This window comes from Pseudopodoces humilis, chromosome 20 (genome assembly GCF_049639895.1).
Source record: "Pseudopodoces humilis isolate 2021_Gansu_Grassland_sample_001 chromosome 20, ASM4963989v1, whole genome shotgun sequence".
Classification (NCBI taxonomy): Eukaryota; Metazoa; Chordata; class Aves; order Passeriformes; family Paridae; genus Pseudopodoces; species Pseudopodoces humilis.
Genome location: NC_142219.1, coordinates 2,766,575 through 2,785,747, shown reverse-complemented (window position 1 = coordinate 2,785,747; position 19,173 = coordinate 2,766,575). Strand labels below are relative to the sequence as shown.

At 50.6% G+C, this 19,173-nt stretch overlaps 1 protein-coding gene across 4 annotated transcripts; it reads left to right on the top strand.

The window, feature by feature from the left end:
• Nucleotides 1-754: 754 nt before the first annotated feature.
• Nucleotides 755-18,689, top strand: CAMKK2 (calcium/calmodulin dependent protein kinase kinase 2). 4 transcript variants are annotated; one of them, XM_088064976.1, is made up of 18 exons: nucleotides 755-872; nucleotides 6,043-6,159; nucleotides 6,586-7,057; nucleotides 7,785-7,832; nucleotides 8,243-8,296; nucleotides 8,438-8,489; nucleotides 8,579-8,712; nucleotides 9,323-9,359; nucleotides 10,125-10,146; nucleotides 10,438-10,526; nucleotides 10,751-10,950; nucleotides 11,041-11,094; nucleotides 11,550-11,623; nucleotides 11,981-12,068; nucleotides 12,315-12,410; nucleotides 12,948-13,076; nucleotides 14,973-15,073; nucleotides 15,436-18,689. In XM_088064976.1, the coding sequence occupies exons 3-18, from the start codon at nucleotides 6,758-6,760 to the stop codon at nucleotides 15,506-15,508; spliced, it is 1,551 nt and encodes a 516-aa protein (XP_087921102.1). In that variant the 5' UTR covers nucleotides 755-872; nucleotides 6,043-6,159; nucleotides 6,586-6,757; the 3' UTR covers nucleotides 15,509-18,689. The 4 variants fall into 4 exon arrangements, 3 of the variants coding, with proteins under 3 accessions (XP_087921102.1, XP_014109418.1, XP_005524320.1); XM_014253943.2 differs by lacking the exon at nucleotides 755-872 and adding an exon at nucleotides 1,736-1,874; XR_015774217.1 differs by lacking the exons at nucleotides 755-872; nucleotides 15,436-18,689 and adding an exon at nucleotides 1,736-1,874 and having other exon boundaries at nucleotides 12,929-13,076.
• Nucleotides 18,690-19,173: the final 484 nt, after the last annotated feature.

Below are 19,173 nucleotides of genomic sequence, written 5' to 3'. Positions count from 1 at the left end.
TCAGTACTGTGTGTCATTCACCTGCTTTGCTTTTAGGGGTGAATTGATGTATCTGGAGGGGCCTCCAAGAAATCTGGAGAGGGACTTTGGACAAGGGCTGGAGTGACAGGACAAGGGGGAATGGCTTCCCACTGGCATAGGGCAGGGTTAGAGGAGACACTGAGGAGAAATTCTCCCTTGTGAGGGTGGGGAGGGAGGCACTGGGACAGGATGCCCAGAGAAGATGTGGCTGTCTCATCCCTGGAATGTCCAAGGCCAGGTCAGGTGAGGCTTGGAGCAGCCTGGGATAGTGGAAGATGTCCCTGCCCATGAGATGGTTGTTGAGGTCCCTTCTACCCCAAACCATTCTATAACTGAATCTGTGATGTGCTAGCATTGACTGCTGGCAACAAGATCCTCATTTTGGAAGAAAATTTCATTTTGGCTGTAGTATGGTATTTGAGGGCAGATGGGATTGCACTCCTGTGAGTGTAAACCTTTAGTGAGTGACAGTCACCTGGTGAATACATAAAAGCTGAGCATCATTAAACCCCAGGGGATACCCTGCTTTGAAGCAGTAGATCTAACTGTGGCATTATCAGCAACGACAAAGCAAGACCAGACCTAAACCTGGTTCTGCTGGAGCCCAGCCAGGTAAGGAGGAAGAGAGAAGCATTAAGGTGTGGTTGAGACAAGGCTAGTCCGGTGTTAGTTTACACATTCCATTAATTAGTGCTGCATCGGGGCTGTTGGCAGATCATCACAGCCTTGATTTTAAGACGATGATTCCAACAGCAAAGGGGAACCCAGCTTTGTGGAACACTGGTGATGGCTCATTACATCTGCTGTGTTTTAATCAACATCGAGGAGTTTAATCCTTAAAATGTGCTATGGTAAGTGCATAAACCTGATTTTTAGAATGGCTTTCAAGATTCTGGTCAGAAATAGTGTTTATTGACAAAGCTGGCATGGAGGGCTCGCTCTGCTCTGGGGAGCTCTACAGGGTCAAAGTGGTGCCTACAAACGAGCCTTGAAGCAAAATGAGGAAGAGGGTCTGGCCAGGCTGGGGCATTTGCATCTGCTCAAGGCTGAAGCTGCTGCTTCATGAAAAGAAAACCGGGGGCGGGCTTGGTGCAGAAATGGTGCTGGATGGAAATAAAAACTAACCCCAAATACTGGACAAAGCGAGGGATATGTTTACCGAGGGCTGGTGTCAGCTGGGGTGTTCAAGGCCCTACCCGTGAGCTCTGTCTCAGCGCTACAGAACTGCAACCTGTGTGGGAACTGTTCGGTGGTGGCCTCTGTGACATTTCCAAACAACTGTTTTCTAAATGTCCCCTTTAGGAGATGATTTGGGCAATGGCTCAGAGCGGGGGAGCTGGCGCAGGTAACCCGGTTTGCCCCCAGCCGACCTGAGGCTGGAAGGCCAGTGTTGGCACGGGGTCAGGGGGAGGAAGCGGCGGCGGGGACACCGGGGCTCGTGTCCCTCCGAGGGGGACGCGGGGAGCCCGCAGCGGGGGCGGCGGCGGCGGGACCGGCCGGGGCTCCGCGCTGCATCCCGCGGGGAGGTGATGCGCGGCCCCGGGGGGAATAAAACACTGGGGGAAAACATTATAAATAAACAAAAGAACAAAACACACCCTGAGAGCGGCTTACAGGGGGAGGGCGGGCAGGATGCGGCTGCCCACGGGGAAACCTGCCCTTCCCCGGGGCGGAGCGGGGCCTCCCTCTCTCCCTCCCTCCTTCCATCGCTCCCTCCCTCCTTCCCTCCCTCCTTCCCTCGCTGCCGCCGCCGGAGCGGAACCGAAAGCGAAGGCGGTGCCGGGCAGCCGCGCTCCGGCCCAGCGCGGCGGGGGCTGCGGGGGCTGCGGGGTCCCGGGGTCGCTCCCCGCCAGGTCGGTGCTGCGGGAACGGGCGGGGAGGCCGGGCGGGCCCGGGCGGGGGATGCGCCCGCGGTGGCGGAGACAAAGCCGCGCCCGGAGGGACCGGGCGGGCGGGGGCGGCCGAGGCGGGGATGGAGCGGGGATGGAACCGGGGCTGGGGCTGCCCTGCGGGCGGCGAACGGCGTCGCCTCCGGACGGGGCTCTGTCGCGGGCGGGCCTGTGCGGACACCCCCGCGGTGCGGGCTCGGTGCTGTCATTTGCCCATCCCGCGCCGTGGCCGCCCGGGCCCCGCGGACATCCCGCTGCCGCCGGCCCCGACACGTGCGGCGGGACCGGCCGCACCACGGGCACGGCGATGGCACCGGCTGGACACACCGCGTGTCCTACAGACCCCACGGGACTCTGTCCGGGGCTTGAGGGCCGGGATCGGGGGTGCCAGGGAAAGATAGGCCATGGGGATGGGGAAAAGTGGGGGTTTTAAGGCCAAGGGGCAAGTGAGAGGGGGAATGGAGCTGGTGGAGCGAATGTGTACAGGGGACTGGTGTCATTAGAAGCCACAGGTTGGGTTGCTGCGAGTGACAGCGTGGTTAGGAGGTGGGATGCAGCCCTGCAGCCACGTGCATGGCACAGAGCATCAGGAGCATGAAGGTAACAGTCAAGACCAAGAGCAGAAGTGAGATGACCACGGGAAGCTGGTGTGATGGAGCTGCGGGCTGACTGCAGTGCTGCAGGGGCAGAAACCAACCCTGGGGACAGGAGCAGGTTGTCCTCAGGGCCAGGGGGATCGCGCTGGGGAGAGGATGTGTGGCAGCTGCGGGCACCAGAGCTGCCTTCATGGCCTGCACCCACAGAGACAGCCCCTCTCCTGGGAGAAGGAGCCCTGTCCTTCTGGTTCTCCATGAGAACTTTCTCTTGGGAAAAACACCCAACAAACCCCAAAAGCCCATACCTGAGTGTGCTGTGAGGGGTGTGTGATGGACCGGCGCTGTTCCAGGGAGGTAATTCAGAGGAGCCTTTGCTTTTGACTCTGCCCTAATGTCTTTTAAGTGGTGTTCACAAAGTGGAGAGCTGCTCTCATTTCATCTCTTGTGGGCATCATGGGCTGGAGCTGATATTTCCAGGAAAGCTGGGAGTCACTTGGCAGTACTGGGACAAGGTGATGGAGGTGCTCTGAACTTATCCTGGCCCATGCTCAACACTATCTCTGCAGCTTATGCTGTTTTGGGATGCTCATTATACATTGCTTCAGCAGTATTAGGCAGTGTCCTCAAAATTATAAAAAACCTTGGTAAAGATGTTTTTGTGACTCCTATCGAAACCTGCTGCTGGGTGTTGTGACACTACAATGTTACCAGCCTGGCTTTGCATTTTTTTTCCCCAATTCTTTCCACCCTGTGTTGGCCAGGCCAGGCAGTACAGGAAGCTCTTCCATTTGCCCTGGGGATGATGAAAAGCTTTGCTGCTTGGGCACAGGGACCTGTCCTAGATGGGGCATGGGTGCCTGTTTCCAGTATCTCATAAATTTGGGTGTCCTCTGACTTCTAGAGAAGCTGCTGAGAGATTTTTTTTTCCCCATTAAAAGTCAGGTGGGGAATGCATATGGTCTTTGTATACTACAGTGACTAATATATTTCTGGCAAGGTCTGTGCTCACCCGTAGGAAGGGAAACTGTGATCGATGCCCCCGTTGCTGCAGGTGACACCACTCTTGGCATGGGCACTTCCACTGCTGACCGTGACCGGGGAAAGCAAAATAGCCACTGGACTGTGCCCAGGGAGACCAATAACTGCCCCAGGCTGGCCCTGCTTGGCTTTTAACTAACCTTCAGCAGTAGCAGTGGAGGCTCTCTGCGAGTAAAATCAGCCCTGGTTTCGGTGTTTTGAGTTCAGTTTTGTTAAAAAAAAGCTGAAGTTATGGTTTGTGAGCTGACCCCCATGGAAGGATGGACGGAGGGGTCACTACCCAGCTGCCACCAAGTCTTACTCCCTTGGGAGGGTCTGATCCTGATACTGTGTCTGGCCTTGCCACAGTGACACAGATGTGGGGAAGGTGAGAGTGCAGCCCCTGCATCTGGGTAAAGAAACAGCTCCGGGGAGGGAAGGGCCGGCAGACGCATCCGGATGCTCTGATTTAAATCCCCAAGGTGCCACCCTCTGCACTCGCCCAGAATCGGTCAGCGTGGTCCCCTCCGGAGGTGGTCACATCCAGCAGGGCCCAGGCAGGGCCCACGCGCTCTCAGCAGAGCTGGGGCGGCCCGAGGGGGCTGTGAAAATCCCTCACCCTCGCGGGGGCTGATTTCACTCCCATTCGCTTCCGCTCAAGCCACGTGGACGCTGAGCGAGCGGGAGAGCTGCTGCCAGGGTTTCACAGACCTCTTTTCATTTTAATATCCCTCTCCTTGCTGAATTAGATGCGAGACTGATTGCTTCGATAATCCTGCTGCAGCCGCTATGGGTTATATATGGATTGCAGCCAAAAGCTGTGCCGATAAATCATTCCTATACACCAGGCTGTTATATTTCCTGAGGATTTTGTGGGCATGTGCTGCTCCCTTTTACATAAGGATCTGCTGGAGTTCATACCAGAATGTGCTGCTTTTCCCCAGGCAAGGGCCGGGATGGGTTGGTGAAGCCAAAGCCCCCAGGCTGTATTTTCTCTCTTTGGGATTACTGCCCTCTTTTCAGCTATTTTGCTTTTCTCTCTGGCTGGGAATACAGCTGTTCCCCACCTCCTCCTCCTCATGTTCTTATTAAGGATAACAGGGCTGTGTTCAACAGTGTGACTCCACTTTTGGGTTCCTCTCAGGGGAGGGGTCATCTCAGAGGGCAATTTCTGAAAACCTCCATCCTCTGACCCTTTCCACACATGCAGAGGGAAAACCCCTCTGATTTCCCACTTGAGTCGATGTTACGATGGGGCTTGGATGACTTTTAGTTTACAGAGCCTGGGGAAGCCTGCTTGAATTAATCAGACTTGATATGTTTATCCTGGTAAAGCCAATTAACTCCCGCCGGCCAGGACACGCTCAGCTCTCAAGTGTGACTGAGACTTCATAACTCAATTTTGCTCAAGCCTGGCAAAGTTTATCAGGAACCCTTGGAAATTGGGATACAGGCAGGATGGGATGCCCAGCCGTTCTGTGGCACTGCTGGGGACTGGTGTTGCTACCAGCAATGTTCCTGGGGTGGTTTGATCCCAAGGCTGCCCCGATGAGCTGCCTTTTTTGGTGCGGCCGCAGAGCACGGTGAGGGTAGAGGGCACAGCTCTGTGCCGGCTCCAGCTTCAGGGCAGCTATTTATATGTGCCCACTGGAGGGGTGCCCAAAGCAGGCCAGGCAAATGGCCTCGAGATGCATCCCTGTGAATTCAGGATGAATGGGGGGGACTGCCTGTTTGTTTTAATCCATTTGGGAGTGCATTAAAACACACTGCCGTGGGCTGCCAGCAGCACTGCGGGGGGAATTTGACTTGGCTGGTGGCTCCTGGCTCTCTCATCCGGCAAAGCCCTGTCCAGGAGCGGATTCATCCCCATGAAACTCGGTGTTTCTGGAATAGTTTGTCCTTGTTGCTGTTCATTGGCTTATTTATAGCCTCCCCATCCCTGTGCTTCTCCGTGCCTCGGAGCAGCGAGCGGTGCCGCATTGGCTTCAGCTCCAGGCCTATCCCACTTGGGCACAAAAGCTCTGGTTTATAGATCAGTGTTGAAAACAGCAATTAGGCCATTGTGAAGCCTCGAGGACGGGGGAGACGATTTGATTTCTGTACTTGACCCATAATTTCTGCTGGGCTGATTCAGAGTGGTTGTGCTGCGGGTGCAGCATGGAAACTTCAATGGAGATGAGTGGAGCTAATTTTAACCGGCCGCCTCGTCGAGGTGTGGGAACCAGGCAGAAAAACGCCTCAAACCCTGTTCCTGCTCCTGGGCTGGTTGTTTCAGGATATTTTTTTTTTTTTTTCACTTCTCTGGCAACTTGTTAACCTAGAAATTAAAAACAGCACCAGTGTTGGGGCAGGGAAGAGCTACGGTTTACAGCCAACCAACCACTGACAGCCCCAGGTGCTCTGGGGTGCCTGGCATGTGTGAATTAACATAATTTTCTCCTCTTTTTTAAGTTTCACTTAATTATTTGATTTTTTTTTTTTTAATTTTTGTTGCTAACAGTTTTCTCATTTATCTCAAGGTTTGGGGACCTGAGTTTTGCACAGAAGGCCACAGGGCAAGGAACAGAAATCACTAGCAATGATGGGCTGTGGGAGGAAGCAGTGAGCCAGGGGGCTGGTCCTGCACCCCACACTTGGTAAGTGGGTCCCTGTGCCCCTGAACTGCTTTGTTTGGGGGGGCTTGGCAGAGATGTGCCCACTTTGAACAGTAAAGTAGGGAACTCAGTGGTATTTATGCCAGTATAATGCGATTCTTTATCCTGACCCTTTCAAACAATCCCTCTGGAGTATTTCTATAGCGGAGATGATGGAGTTGTTATTCCTTGGAGGTGTTCAGATAAAAAGGGTGGAAGGAGCAGTGGCAGCAGCCCTCGGGTTGAGGCTGGCTCTAGCCTGGGGTCTGTCCTGTCTGTGGCAGGGTGATTGTACATCCTGGTGCCATCCTGCACCACTGCCCTTGGCTTCACCGTTCCCTATGGAACTAATAAATCAATCTGTAGCACAAGGACCAGCAGGAAATCCCACTTTCCGGAGAGCCTGGCTGACCCACCCTTTGTTTGCAGGCACATCTCCCCACTGCAGCATGGCCAGGATGAGGCCATCGGTCCCTCCACGCCGCCACGTGTCCCCAGCAGCTCGCCCACCCCACAGCCCCTCTGCTGCGCCGGAGGCTGCGGCCGCTGAGCCCCCGCGGCGCTGCGGGACCCCCTGGCGCTGAGCCCCGGCCACGCTAGCATGGCCTCGCTCATCGTGGTGACCGAGCACGACGCCACGGGGAGCACGAGCGAGGAGGAGATGGAGGTGCCCAGCAGCGAGGGCTTTGGGGATGGCCGCAAGCTGCACCTCTCCGGCCGCAAGCTGTCCCTGCAGGAGCGGCCGCAGCCTGCCCGCTCACCCGGGAACGGCGACGGCGCCAACCAACGCTTCATCTACCCCTCCCTCCCTTATTCCCCGGTGACGTCCCCGCACTCCTCCCCACGGCTGCCACGGCGGCCAACGGTGGAGTCCAACCGTGTGTCCATCACGGGATTGCAGGTGAGGGGGATGAATGTTACAGATGAGGGGGATGAACACTGCTCCTGCAGTTCTCCTGTCCCCATCTGCCTGGATTTTCCCACTGTGGCATTTCTTCTCACTTGTTTTTTTTTGGGATAAACCCCCATGGCATGTCTGCAGGTGTGTGGGAGGGGGACATCCTGGGCCATGGGGAGAGCCCTCTGGGAGGTGAGACCCCAACTCACCATTTTTTGTGCCTTTTGCTGATGCCACCACCAGCTCTCACGGCTGTGTTTGATGGAAACCAGGACTGTAGCATAAGTTTCTTTCTTTACTCCTTAAAAACAAAAAAAAAGAGAAGTTAACTGATATCTAAAGAGAAAACAGGCCTGCCTGCCCCCAGCCTGACAGGAAACAGGCAGCAAGTGGCTGCTTTGCCCAGAAGAAATAAAATTACTCGGTGCCAGGTCACCAACATTAAACCCCTCAGGGCTCTCCCGGTCCGTCTCTCTCGTTCCACATGAGTGGACAGGACAGGATGGTCTGCCCGGGTGTTCACGTTTGCAATTAGCCATCTATAAACACATCAACGTGGGGCTTGGTGGGTGGCTTTTGTGGCTTATGAATCAAAGCTGCCCAGCCCCACGTGGGTGCTTGGGCAGAGCAGGTCGGGGTGTGAGTTTGCAGAGAAAGTTTTGCTGGAGATTTAAAAGAAGAGCAAACGAGAGCAGTTCTCATGCCAGACTTCCCTGTTCTCTCCACACAGGACTGTGTGCAGCTCAACCAGTACAAGCTGAAGGATGAGATCGGGAAGGTGAATATTGGGTTTGGGGTAGGAGAAAGGGTTTTGGGTTGGGAGGGTGTCAGGCTTGCTTTAATTTTCCAGTCATGGGAATGCTCCAGAATGGAGCAAGTCCAGCCACTCACCACAGCAGCACTTTGGTACTCGCTGTTCTATTCTGAGTGGTGCCAGTTGAATTGTATATTTTTAAAATTATTACTAATTTTCCCCCTTCCCCCTCCCTCCCACACAATGGGGCATTTGAAGCTTTTCTTTGCTGTCAGTGTGATGTCAGACCATACACCCCCCTGCTCGTCCCAGCATCGCCCACCAGCTCTGTGATCCCTCTGGGGTGGGTTTGTGGAGGAGCCAGAGCCTGGTTTGGTGATGTGGGTTTTCTGGATTTTCCCTCACTTGTGCCCCATGTCTGTGCCCCTCTCCAGGGCTCCTATGGGGTGGTGAAGCTGGCCTACAACGAGGATGATAACACCTACTATGTGAGTAGCTCACAGCCCTGGAGCCTGCAGCAGGGCAGGTGGGAGGGGGATGGATCCCCTCTGGTGACTCCCTGCCCCATCCCACCAGCCATATTTTATCCTTGACTTGCCCCAGATTCCACATTTGTTCCCCTCTTGCAGGCAATGAAGGTTCTTTCAAAAAAGAAGCTGATGAGACAGGCGGGCTTCCCCCGTAAGTGGCAGAAAGCCTTTTGGATGGGGGATATTTTGGGGATCCTGGGGGATTATTCCCAACTGGACACATCTTTGCCTTTCCCACAGGCCGCCCTCCGCCCCGCGGGGCCAAAGCTGCTTCCGAGGGCTGCCTGCAGCCCAGAGGGCCCATTGAACAGGTCTACCAGGAGATTGCCATCCTGAAGAAGCTGGACCACCCCAACGTGGTGAAGCTGGTGGAGGTAAGTGCTGGTCTCTTTCCAAAATTCATCCTTGAGCGTGTGACGGAGCCTGAATGCTGCAGGGATGGGCTGGGTGAAGGGGAGCGACCCTAGAAGGGGGCAAGGGCAGGTCTTGCCTTTGGGAGAATTGTGTTTTCCTTGGTTTAGAAGGTTTTTCATTCTCACCTCCCAAAATATTTTTTTATTCCCTGCTTAGAAAGGGAAATGCAGAAAAATGTTTCTTCTATGGAGGAAACAAGTGCTGAGACAGGTTTTGGGGGAAGAACTGGTGTTTCTGTGAGTTCAACAGTGCAGCTGCCTTGCCCTCCACCCACTGCCTGTACGAAACAGTCCAAAAATCAAGAATTAAGGATGTGCAGGCTGGAGTTTATTTGGCTTATGAGTCAGATGATGCTTCCTGTGTGTTTTAAATATTTGCTTCCTTGAAGTACAGCTATATCTCTGTCCTCTTTTTTTCCCTACTCTTGTGGGTAGAAGCTCAGAGATGAGCAGACCGTGCTGGTGGTGCAGATGGTACAGAACTGAGATGGCTGCTAAATAAAATAACACAATGCTTAATTTGCAAGGTTTTCTAGGCACTGTTTAATTGCCTTTTTGCTTCTTTTGGCAGGTCCTGGATGACCCCAGTGAGGATCACCTGTACATGGGTAACTGCTCACTGCCCTGGGGTGTCAGAGGGATGGGGCAAAAGGTTCCCACTGTGTTTTGGAACAGCTCTGTGTGGGGCTGGGTCTCTCCTTCACTGTGGGTATACCCTGGATGTGCTGGAGGAGCAAATGAAATGCAGTCTGGGTTGTGAACAGAGACAAGAGTGCTTTATAGCACTTTTTTGACCTTAATTCGACACCAGGCATGCTTTGCCATGAGAGGCACCAGTGTTGGTGCTCTCAGCTTTGAAGCCAGGCTGATAGAAAGTAGTTTTATTTCTTTGACTTTGGGAAAAAAAAACATGAGTTGATTTTCCAAGGTACAAATGAGCCACATCCCAACCTGCCTGGCAGACTGCACTTGTTTGCTTGATGTAAATACAAAACTCTTGGAGAAAACATTTTTTTCCATCATTTATGTTCAGCCTGTACTAGTGGAGGAGCATGTGATGCCTTCATGGCCAAGTGCTAAGGTTTTCCCAGGGTGTGGGCTAAGCCTTTTTGGTGGCAAACTGAGTTTTTGTGTGCCATGGAGGGCACTTCACAATGCTGAAGCTGCAGCACTGAGAAGATAGTTGGCAGCATCCCCTTAACTGAAAATGGGAGCAACCCAAATGCCTTGCATAAGACAGCATCTCCTTTTTAAAAATACCATATTATTTTTAGAATTTTTGTTATTAAAATAATTGCTTTTGTGCTGAGGCTGTGCTCGCAGGAGCCGTACCCTGTAAGCAATCTGTAATCACCTTCTCTTTTGTGTTGCAGTGTTTGAACTGGTGAAGCAGGGGTGAGTACTGAATTCCAGATTTAATCCTAACACTCGAACATGAGATGGGTTTGTGGGTGGCAGAGCTTGGCCACACAAGGGGGGAATGGGGTGCAGAGGTGATGGGGAGGTTCATGGTGGGGCTTGAGGTATGAGAAGCATCTCCCCAGTCTGGTTACAGCTGAGTACACCCTGTGTACTGTGTGCCTGTGTTTGGGGTTGTGTGCTGTCACCAGCCAGTGACAAAGCCTTCAGGCCCTGTTTCAGCACATCTGGGTGGGGAATGAACTCCATTCTCTGTTGCCTTCGCAGCCCTGTGATGGAAATCCCAACCTTGAAACCTCTCAGTGAGGACCAGGCTCGGTTTTACTTCCAGGATCTGATCAAGGGCATTGAATACTGTAAGTGTCTCTGCAAAAATGATGGGATTTCTTATTTTTGGTTATTTTTCTGAACACCTGAAGCTGGCCTTTCTGCTGGTGTACAATGCTGTTTCTGGTGGCTCATGCTGCACAGGGGCATTTAAAGCTGGGGCTGGTTGTGGTGTTAGCAGAAGGAGCCACATGGAGACCGTGTGGCTCCTTTGCTGCTGCTGCTGCACCACTCATTGTCCCTCTGGCTGCAGTGCACTATCAGAAGATAATCCATCGGGATATTAAACCTTCCAACCTCCTTGTGGGGGAAGATGGGCACGTCAAGATCGCAGACTTTGGAGTGAGCAACGAGTTCAAGGGAGCTGATGCCCTCTTAACCAACACAGTGGGCACTCCTGCCTTCATGGCCCCAGAGACACTCTCAGAAACCAGGAAAATCTTCTCTGGAAAGGTATTTCATAGCAATTTGAATGGTCTTGGACTAACCTTGCACACACAGAAATCTTGATATAGATTTAACTGTGGTTTCTTCACTCTGCAGGCTTTGGATGTCTGGGCTATGGGGATTACACTGTACTGCTTCGTGTTTGGGCAGGTAATGAGATGGATTTTTCAGTGCTGTTGGTTTTGGGGGTTGGTTTGTGTCTCCCATATTCCAGGTAATCAGTGGGACTGGTACTTTGTGTTCCTGTTCGAGCTGAGTGGAGATAAGGATGTGTGGATGGAAATGGGAAACCTTTGCCTGTCCCTGTGGTGGGTGCAGCCAAAAGGACTGGGCTCCTCTTCTTCCCCAGTTGAAAAAATTCTGTGCCTGGGCAGATTTTTTAGGAAAGGAGCTCTTGTGGTAATTGGTAATTTTTGGTTAAATGTTTTTCTTTGTTGCATTTAAAAGTATACATTGATATAATTTGAAATCTTCTGGAATTTCTCTGTAACTGGATCTTTGCTTTCCTTCAAAGCCTATGAGCTCCTGATGCTCCTCTAGCTGCCCCATTGCTGTCTCTTAACAGAGGTTGTTGCTTTCCTCATTGCTCTTTTTCTTTGTGGTAGTGCCCTTTTATGGATGAAAGGATTTTGAGTTTACACAATAAAATCAAGACCCAAACTTTGGAGTTCCCAGACCAGTAAGTACTCAAAAACAAAAACAACCCATCAATCCTTATTTTACAGCTCATTTGAGTTGTTTCCCAAGCACTGCCAGGGTAGGGCTGGCCCTACTCTTCTGTGGTTTTGCAAAACTCAGGCTTTGAGTTGGTCTTTTCCTACCCTGTACATGTGGGATCACACTTCAAATTGACTCAAAAGGGAGTATTTTGCTTTTTCTGGGAGTTTGGAGAGGAGGGGGTATACAAGAACCTCCCTGTTGGGCCTGGAGCTCAGCCTCTCAGCCCAAAAGGCCCACAGTAGCTGGCACTGAGATGAAGAACAGAGGCAGCATCCATCCCTTTCCCTGTCTCATCTCTCCCTTCTTCCTTCCACAGGCCAGAAGTTACGGACTTCTTGAAGGATTTGATTACACGGATGTTGGATAAAAATCCTGAATCTAGGATTTCAGTCCCAGAAATCAAGGTACTGACCCAGCATCCTGGTGTTGGCTGTAGCTTCACTTCTGTTGGGTTCTCCTTGCTCGGCTATTTTTGGGAGTCAGTTTGATCGCGCCAGGCTAGGTCCTCCCCCTGTGCCCAGGGCCCCTGGGCAGGTAAGTCCCAGCTCCTTCCCCTGCTCCGGGATCTGGTCAGCTTTGGGACCTTTGGTGCCTATAGAAGTTGCAGGCAAAAGGAAATCCCCTGAGTACAGTATTTCCTCTGCTACCAGGAAAGTACTGTGCAACAGCCTTTCGCAGGAGATTTCTGGTCCTTCGCCCCTGCGGGAGCCTGGAAGGGGCGAGAAGCTGAGAGAATGGAGACCAAGGTAGGGGGAAAGGATTGCGGGGGAATTGCGGAACCGTTTTGTGCTCCTCCTGCAGCCGACCAAGTCACCAGGTGTGTGGGCAAGGAGAAACAGGGATTCTGCCTTCAGTCAAGGATTAAACCAGGTTCAGAATGAGGGTTCGGTGGGTCTCGCCATCACTGCTGCTCATGTGTGTGAACTGGAATAAATCTCTCCTGCCTCCTGGTGTGGTCTCATCCATAAGATGATGAGTGAAGATAGGTCTCCTTCCCTAAAGCCCAGAGATGCCCAGTGCTGTAGGTCACCAAGGTTATGGCTTGGTTGTGTAGCTGTGGATGAGCCACACCACGGTGTTTTCTGCACTGGGCTGTGCAGTTCCTGGTGGCACCAAGGTGAGTTGGCCCACCAGTGACATGGCACATCCCTGCCCTGCTCCCTGGCATTTCAGGAGCACATAGGGGCCATAGCTTGGACAAGGAGATGCGTTTGCCAGGCTTGTGTTGTTTGAGTTACGAAAAAGAGGAAATCGTTCCTGACAGGCTGTGTTATTAATTGAAGTTGCACCCTTGGGTCACCAAGAACGGAGCGGAGCTGCTGCCCACGGAGGATGAGAACTGCACTCTCGTCGAGGTGACGGAGGAGGAAGTGGAGAATTCAGTCAAGCACATCCCCAGCCTGGCCACCGTGGTGAGTACAAAGGAGTTGATGGTCTATGGATGCACAGTGGGGTCCATGCTGCCTGCTGGGGTTTGCGCTGAGCAGCTGGAGTTCTGCTGAAGGGCAAAAGCATTGGGCAGGATTAGAGCAAAAACCTTCCCTCACTTGGAAACAAGTGCTGCAAGACACTTGGGTGTCTCAGGGTCTCAGCAGCTCACTGGATGTGGCTATACCCCACAGTGCATGGGAATATTTTAGAGGTGTTCCAAAGGCAACTGTCAGTGGGTTGCTGGTCTTCACGCTTGAGCTGGCTGCCTAAATATCACTGTATTTGTTCAGGGCAAAAGAGCATCTGGTCCAGAACCTGCCTGTGGCCAGGACCAGGTGTTTTGGCCAGGCACAAGGAGTTCCTGCCCTGTTCTGCCTGTCCAACTCTAGGGGCTGTGGGAGCTTCCCAGGATGGAAGTTTTATCTGGGCCACGATGTGCATCAGCCCCCGCCTGGAGCTATTCTTGGTGACTTCATCTCATCTCTTTTCAAGCTCATATTTTTATTCTCTGCAACCCACTGTGGTGGTGAGAACCATACTGTAACCCTGTCCTATGTGAAAAGTGAAATCCTTTGTGGTTTTGAACCTAATGATTTCTTTGGATGCCGTCAGCCCTTATGTTAGGAGAAACAGCGAGTGACCATTCACAGTTCCCTGGCGTGGTGTTAGCTGCCTGTAGGCACCCAGGCTGTGATTTTTTCGATGAACAGGTTTCTCTTTGTAGCCCCTTTTCCACCTCATAGCTGTGCCCACATCTGGCCTCATTTCTGGAGCTTCTCTCCCTTTTGGGTACCCTGCAGAGATCTCACTGACCACAGACATGTGAATAATCAAATGTGCCTTGTGCTGACCAGGATGAAAAAGCAGATGTTGCTCTAAAGACATCACAGTTGATGAGAGCTTTACCCCTTTTTCCTGTTAAGAGGGGACTTGATCAGTAGGCTCAGTGCTCCCAGCCCTGTTGAAATCCAGGTGGGTTCTGCACAGCTCAAAGCAAATCAGATTTCACTGCACATCTTTGACTCTTAAATAACACACTGCCTTCCAGGCAGATGTGGTATTTTCACATTTGCATTTGATCTTCAAGATTACCCTCTGGTGCCTGATCTTTGTGCAGCCAAGTGCAGGCGTTGACGCTCCAGTATGAGATTCATTCACGTGGCTTTGACTTTAAACACCCTCGCCTTGAGACACAGAACGGCTCTCTGTGTGTCCTGGTGAGCAGACACACGAGGCACAGAGGGATGAGAAGCAACATCAGATGAAGCCTGGGGCTCTCAGGGATGCTCCTGCCAAGGCAGGGTCCAGTGCTGCTCACCTTGTTGTCTGCTCCCACCAGCAAAGCAAGATGGGGGATGCCAGGGAAGAATCCTGACACATCTCTGTTTCACCAGTCTCTGATTGGTATTTTGGACACAAAGCTGGACAAATGGCCAGCTTTTCAGTTTGGTTTCAGATGAACATTAAGGTAATGATTAAGGTAAAATCATGCCAGTTTCTTCCTCTTTCCCTTTCAAGTGAATTATTTTGCCAGGTAATCACGGAGGACTGGAAATTTGCAGGTATTGGATGCAGTAATCAGTAAAACTTACTTCTGGGGAAGAAAGAAACCTCCCAGACTTATCTTTGCTCTCCCTTCCAGCCTCTTAGCCCTAGTGTGGCTCTCACCTGCAAGGGTTCCAGATGAGGATACAGCCCCTGTATTAAGCAGCTGAAGACTTGCAAAGATCCTTCCTTCTGATTTCTGTTCTTTTAATAGTTGATTTTGACTTGTTTTCACTAGTTTTTTTAATTGCTTGGTCATGAAAGTTGGATGTTCCTGTTGCTCTTGAATGAAGGGGAAAGCAGCTCTGATGAACTGCATTCTGGTTTTGCAGATCTTGGTTAAAACGATGATCCGGAAGCGATCCTTTGGGAACCCATTTGAGGGGAGCAAGAGGGAGGAGCGGTCGCTGTCTTCCTCTGGGAGCCTGCTGCCGTAAGTGTCATCACCTCACTTCAGCCCCGAAAGACATTTGTAGGTTTTTCTGATGCTCTGGAGGAGAAATTAAATAGTTGGGCTTTGAAACTTTCATGGGGGCCATGACTGGGACATTCACACCCTGTTTGTCTGATCTCTAACTGCTTTATGAGATTTTTGTGACATGGAATATCCTGCTCTTCTGATGGGATGAAAAACTTCTTTTTATGGCACTTTCCAGCCTGTTAAGTGGGGAGAGATAACACATGCACAGCGTCCCAAAGATCCCACGGCAGGGAAGGGGCAGAAACTGGTGTCTCATGGCCTGCTTTGCCTTTTTCTGATTCACTCAGCAGCTGTTTCATTTCCTTTGAAAACAGGAAACAAGGCAGTGAAGATAACCTGAAATGCAACGACTTGCCCAACGTGGGAGAGGAGGAACTTCTTTCCTGAACGTGGACTTCACGGTTCTGTTGAGCAGCTCAATCCAGGGCACGTCACCAAGCGTGCACTGGGGACGAGGTGACCAGAGCCCAGAGCAAACACAGCATGACATGGCGCTATCTCAGTACAATGCTGGATGTAGAGCTCACATAGCAGCATGTTATCACGTGTTATCAGACATCTGATTATTTGCCATAAACATGGAACATCTCCCATCACTTGGACTGCTGACTTCTGGTGGGAGAGGTGCTGGCAGACAGCGGAGAGGTGAGCGGTGGTGGTGAGCAGCAACAGGGCTTTGCAAAACAAAACCCACAGCAGCCAAAGGAAAATGGAACTGCTTTTAGCTGTGTGGAACTGCTTTTAGCTGGTTTTAATGCCAAATAATTTGCAGGGAGTGTCGCCAGCGTCCCAGGGGCACGATGCCCATCACGTGGCCGTGGGCACGCACAGAAGGGTGAAGCTTTTGCCAAGTGGGATACACAGCAGTAAAACCAACCACACGTGTGCACTTTGAGAGTTCACGACCTACCAGGAATGTTGTTGCATCTATTTCTTGTCGTTCTGGTTTGTTTTTAATTGACACCTTTTTAACTGCATGGGAACAAAGCAAAAACCCACCTTTTCAGCTTTTTAAAGAATGCCTACCTTTGTGAGCCAAGCTGTATGAAACAGCATCTTCAGGACGTTCAGAAAGTGAGGTTAATTACCTCCTCAGGTAATTAACACCTTTTCAGAGGCCTTGGTGTGATCAGGACTTGGTAAGTTAGGTATTCAGTGTATGAAAGGAAAAGGTATCTAAGGGCTTAAGTTCAGTTTGAACTATTTTTGCTGCAGACATATGAGTGAAAGGTGGTGTTTAGAATGTTTTAAATAACAGAAGAAGCACTAACAGTTTGTTTCTAAATATTTTACTTGATCTAGGTAGATATACTATAAAATATAAAATTCAGGGTAAAATCCTTCACTTCCATGTACATTACATGGTTTACTACAATTAAAAATAATAAAACTTATGCTGTTTTTTAAGTATAGACTTAGGGCTTGCTTAGAATTTAAGATCTTAATGATTAGCTAGTAATTTTCAAAGAAATGTTTGTTTTCCAAACTCTTAATCTGGATTCTGGGGCCAATGCTATGTATTTTTTGCAAGTTTGTTACCAGTAATTTGTGAATGCCTGTGGATCAGAGGCTTGTTAGTAAATTAAGTGTATATCTAGTTCATGGATTGTTTCTTACCAAGAGCTCTTTCACCTTCAGTCAGATTACTCTGATTATTTGTGGTGCTTGTACAAAATAATAATCTATCGTGGTGGGAGAGACTCTGGTGTCCAGACTCACTTTCCCAAGTTCTCTGTGCTCAGATAAAGCTGGAGAATGAGGAGCCAGGGTTTGCCTGGGGAAAGGGGTCACGGTAAGTACAGTAGTTTTGTGGATAGAGCGTGGGACTAGGGGGCAGAAGGTCTCATTTTCTTCCTTTCTCAGTCTGATGTGGTTATGTGACAGAGAAGGAGGATTTGAATCTCCCAAGCTTGTGAGGGACTGATAAGATGTAGTTCTTTGCCCTCAGGAGGAAGGCACTAGGAGACTGCCAAGTGTCTTGATTAATGGTAAGATCTCTGCCTGATAACACTGGCCATGGATGCCCTGCCTTTAGAAAGTGACCGTTCCCTCGTCTTCCTTTATTTTATCTGGGCAGCACAAGCAGCAGCGTGCTGAGGTCCTTGGCTCCGCTGCAGTCAGACCTAGCCTGGTAATTCCTGGTTAGGACTGGTTTTTGTTAAAGCCAGGACAGCATTAGCAAGGGTGCAGATGCCTACCCAAACTGTCCCTTACACCTTTTGATTACTTGAAGCGATGTTCCCCCTAAATTGCAATTCTTTATGGAAGCATTGTGCTGCTGGCCTCTCTCCAAAGCCAGTGAGGACATTTGGTGGTTTAGGAGCAATACTATGGAGTTTGGAGCCATAAGACACGCACTGTTTTCCTCCCATTTTAGTCCGAGGCTATGCCAAAGCCCTGCAGCTTCAGCTATAGGAAAACCAAACAGGTAACTTGGGGGCCAGCACTACTACAGCTGCCTGCTCCCCCTCCACAGGACTTTTCATTTTGGAAATGCGTGTGAGTGGGCAGCTTGGTTCTCTAACCCTGCAAATGGACTTGATCTGCCAAAAAAAAAATGTAAAAAGCTAGGGGATCCGATTCTTTGTATGTAGTACATAGCAATGTGTGTGGTGTGTTTGCTAGAGGTGTGTTGTAGAGATCTCTGTGCTGCCCATCCCTGGGTGTGATTTGCCAGGTGAGAGAGTTTACATTGACCAAACAGGTCTGCCAGGTGTAACGCAGCTTCTCAACAGCTGTACCAGCTCCCTGATGCCCAGCCAGTCTCTGGGCCTCCCATGCTCCACTGATCAGTGTCTGACTGCCTGCATGGGCTTGGTTCTAAAGGATGCTAAACCCAGCGCTTCCCCAAGGTGCTCTCCAGACTGAGCATCCCTCAGTGCAGGCTCTGGTGGGGCTGCAGCCAAATGCACATTTTGGAAAGAAACGCAATGTGGATTTTTCTGGTTGGTCAGCTCTGTTGAAAGCATAAAGCGTGGCCATGTGAGGGAGATCTCTCTAAATGCATGACCTGTTAGCGAAGCTGTACTGTGTATATAAACCTGCTCAGTTCCTCAGCTGCTGTTCCCTAGTAGTAATGCTGGCTTTCTCCTTATAGTGAAGTGAACATTTTGCTTGTGCCTTGGAACTGGGCGATAGCTTGATTTCCCCAACTCCCTTCCTTCCAAGCAAGCCCGGTGCTGACTGTGGGCTTATTGCTGGGTACTAAGCCTTTTTGGCTCTGAAAGCACACAGGAAAGTGCTAAGGGGAAACCAGGCCTCTTATCTGGGTAGTTTTCCATGGTGGTCCCCTCTTACCTATCAGGCAATTGATCTGTTTCTTTTCTAAGGTCCTGAACTATTCCTGATTTTTATACTGTTTGTTTAATGACCAAGGCTTGTGTTTCACTCCTATCCCTGTATTATGCATTTAACTTTATCAGGTGTATCAAGTTTAAATACTGTGTATTTACCACTTTTAAATTATATTACCTAAGAAGAAAGAATAAACCAACAACTAAGTGTTTTTCCACACAGATGTTCAAGCTTCACTGTACAAGTTGAAATAAATAACATGCAACCAAACCCAGAGTTAGTTGATCAAATGGAACCATTATTCTGTTTGAGTGGTCTTTATCGAGGTGTGAGAGTTTGGTTGTTGGAAGAGGAATCTGAAAGCACTCTCCTATGTTAGTGAAGTCTGGTGCTCTACCATTACTGGGGATCTTGGGCTAGGATGAGACCACAGCAGCTTGAACACTGTATAATCCAAACTAAGTGTTCACATGCCCAGACGAGCGCTGACTCTTGGAAGGGACACAACTTAGTGCTCAAAAGCAGCAGGCACATAAAGAGTAAAACAAAATGATAATGCTGTGGTTTACCCATTGTGCTGCTGGAGAAAGGAGCCAGGATGCTGGGGGTATGGAATAGATCCCAGGGCTCTGTAACACCAGAAAAGGTTCAGAGAAAGGGAAGACCTGGACTTCGTGAGTCAGTGTGATCACTAGAGGTGCTCAAGGCCATGTGAATATAAAAGCTAACAGATCCACTTCAGTCAAATTGTGTAAACC

Coding starts and splice junctions, on each gene's coding strand:
- CAMKK2 (XM_088064976.1), top strand. CDS start 6,758: ATGGCCTCGCTCATCGTGGTGACCGAGCACGACGCCACGGGGAGCACG. Junction 9,360..10,124: donor TGAGGATCACCTGTACATGG/GTAACTGCTCAC, acceptor TTTGTGTTGCAG/TGTTTGAACTGGTGAAGCAG. Junction 10,147..10,437: donor TTTGAACTGGTGAAGCAGGG/GTGAGTACTGAA, acceptor TTGCCTTCGCAG/CCCTGTGATGGAAATCCCAA.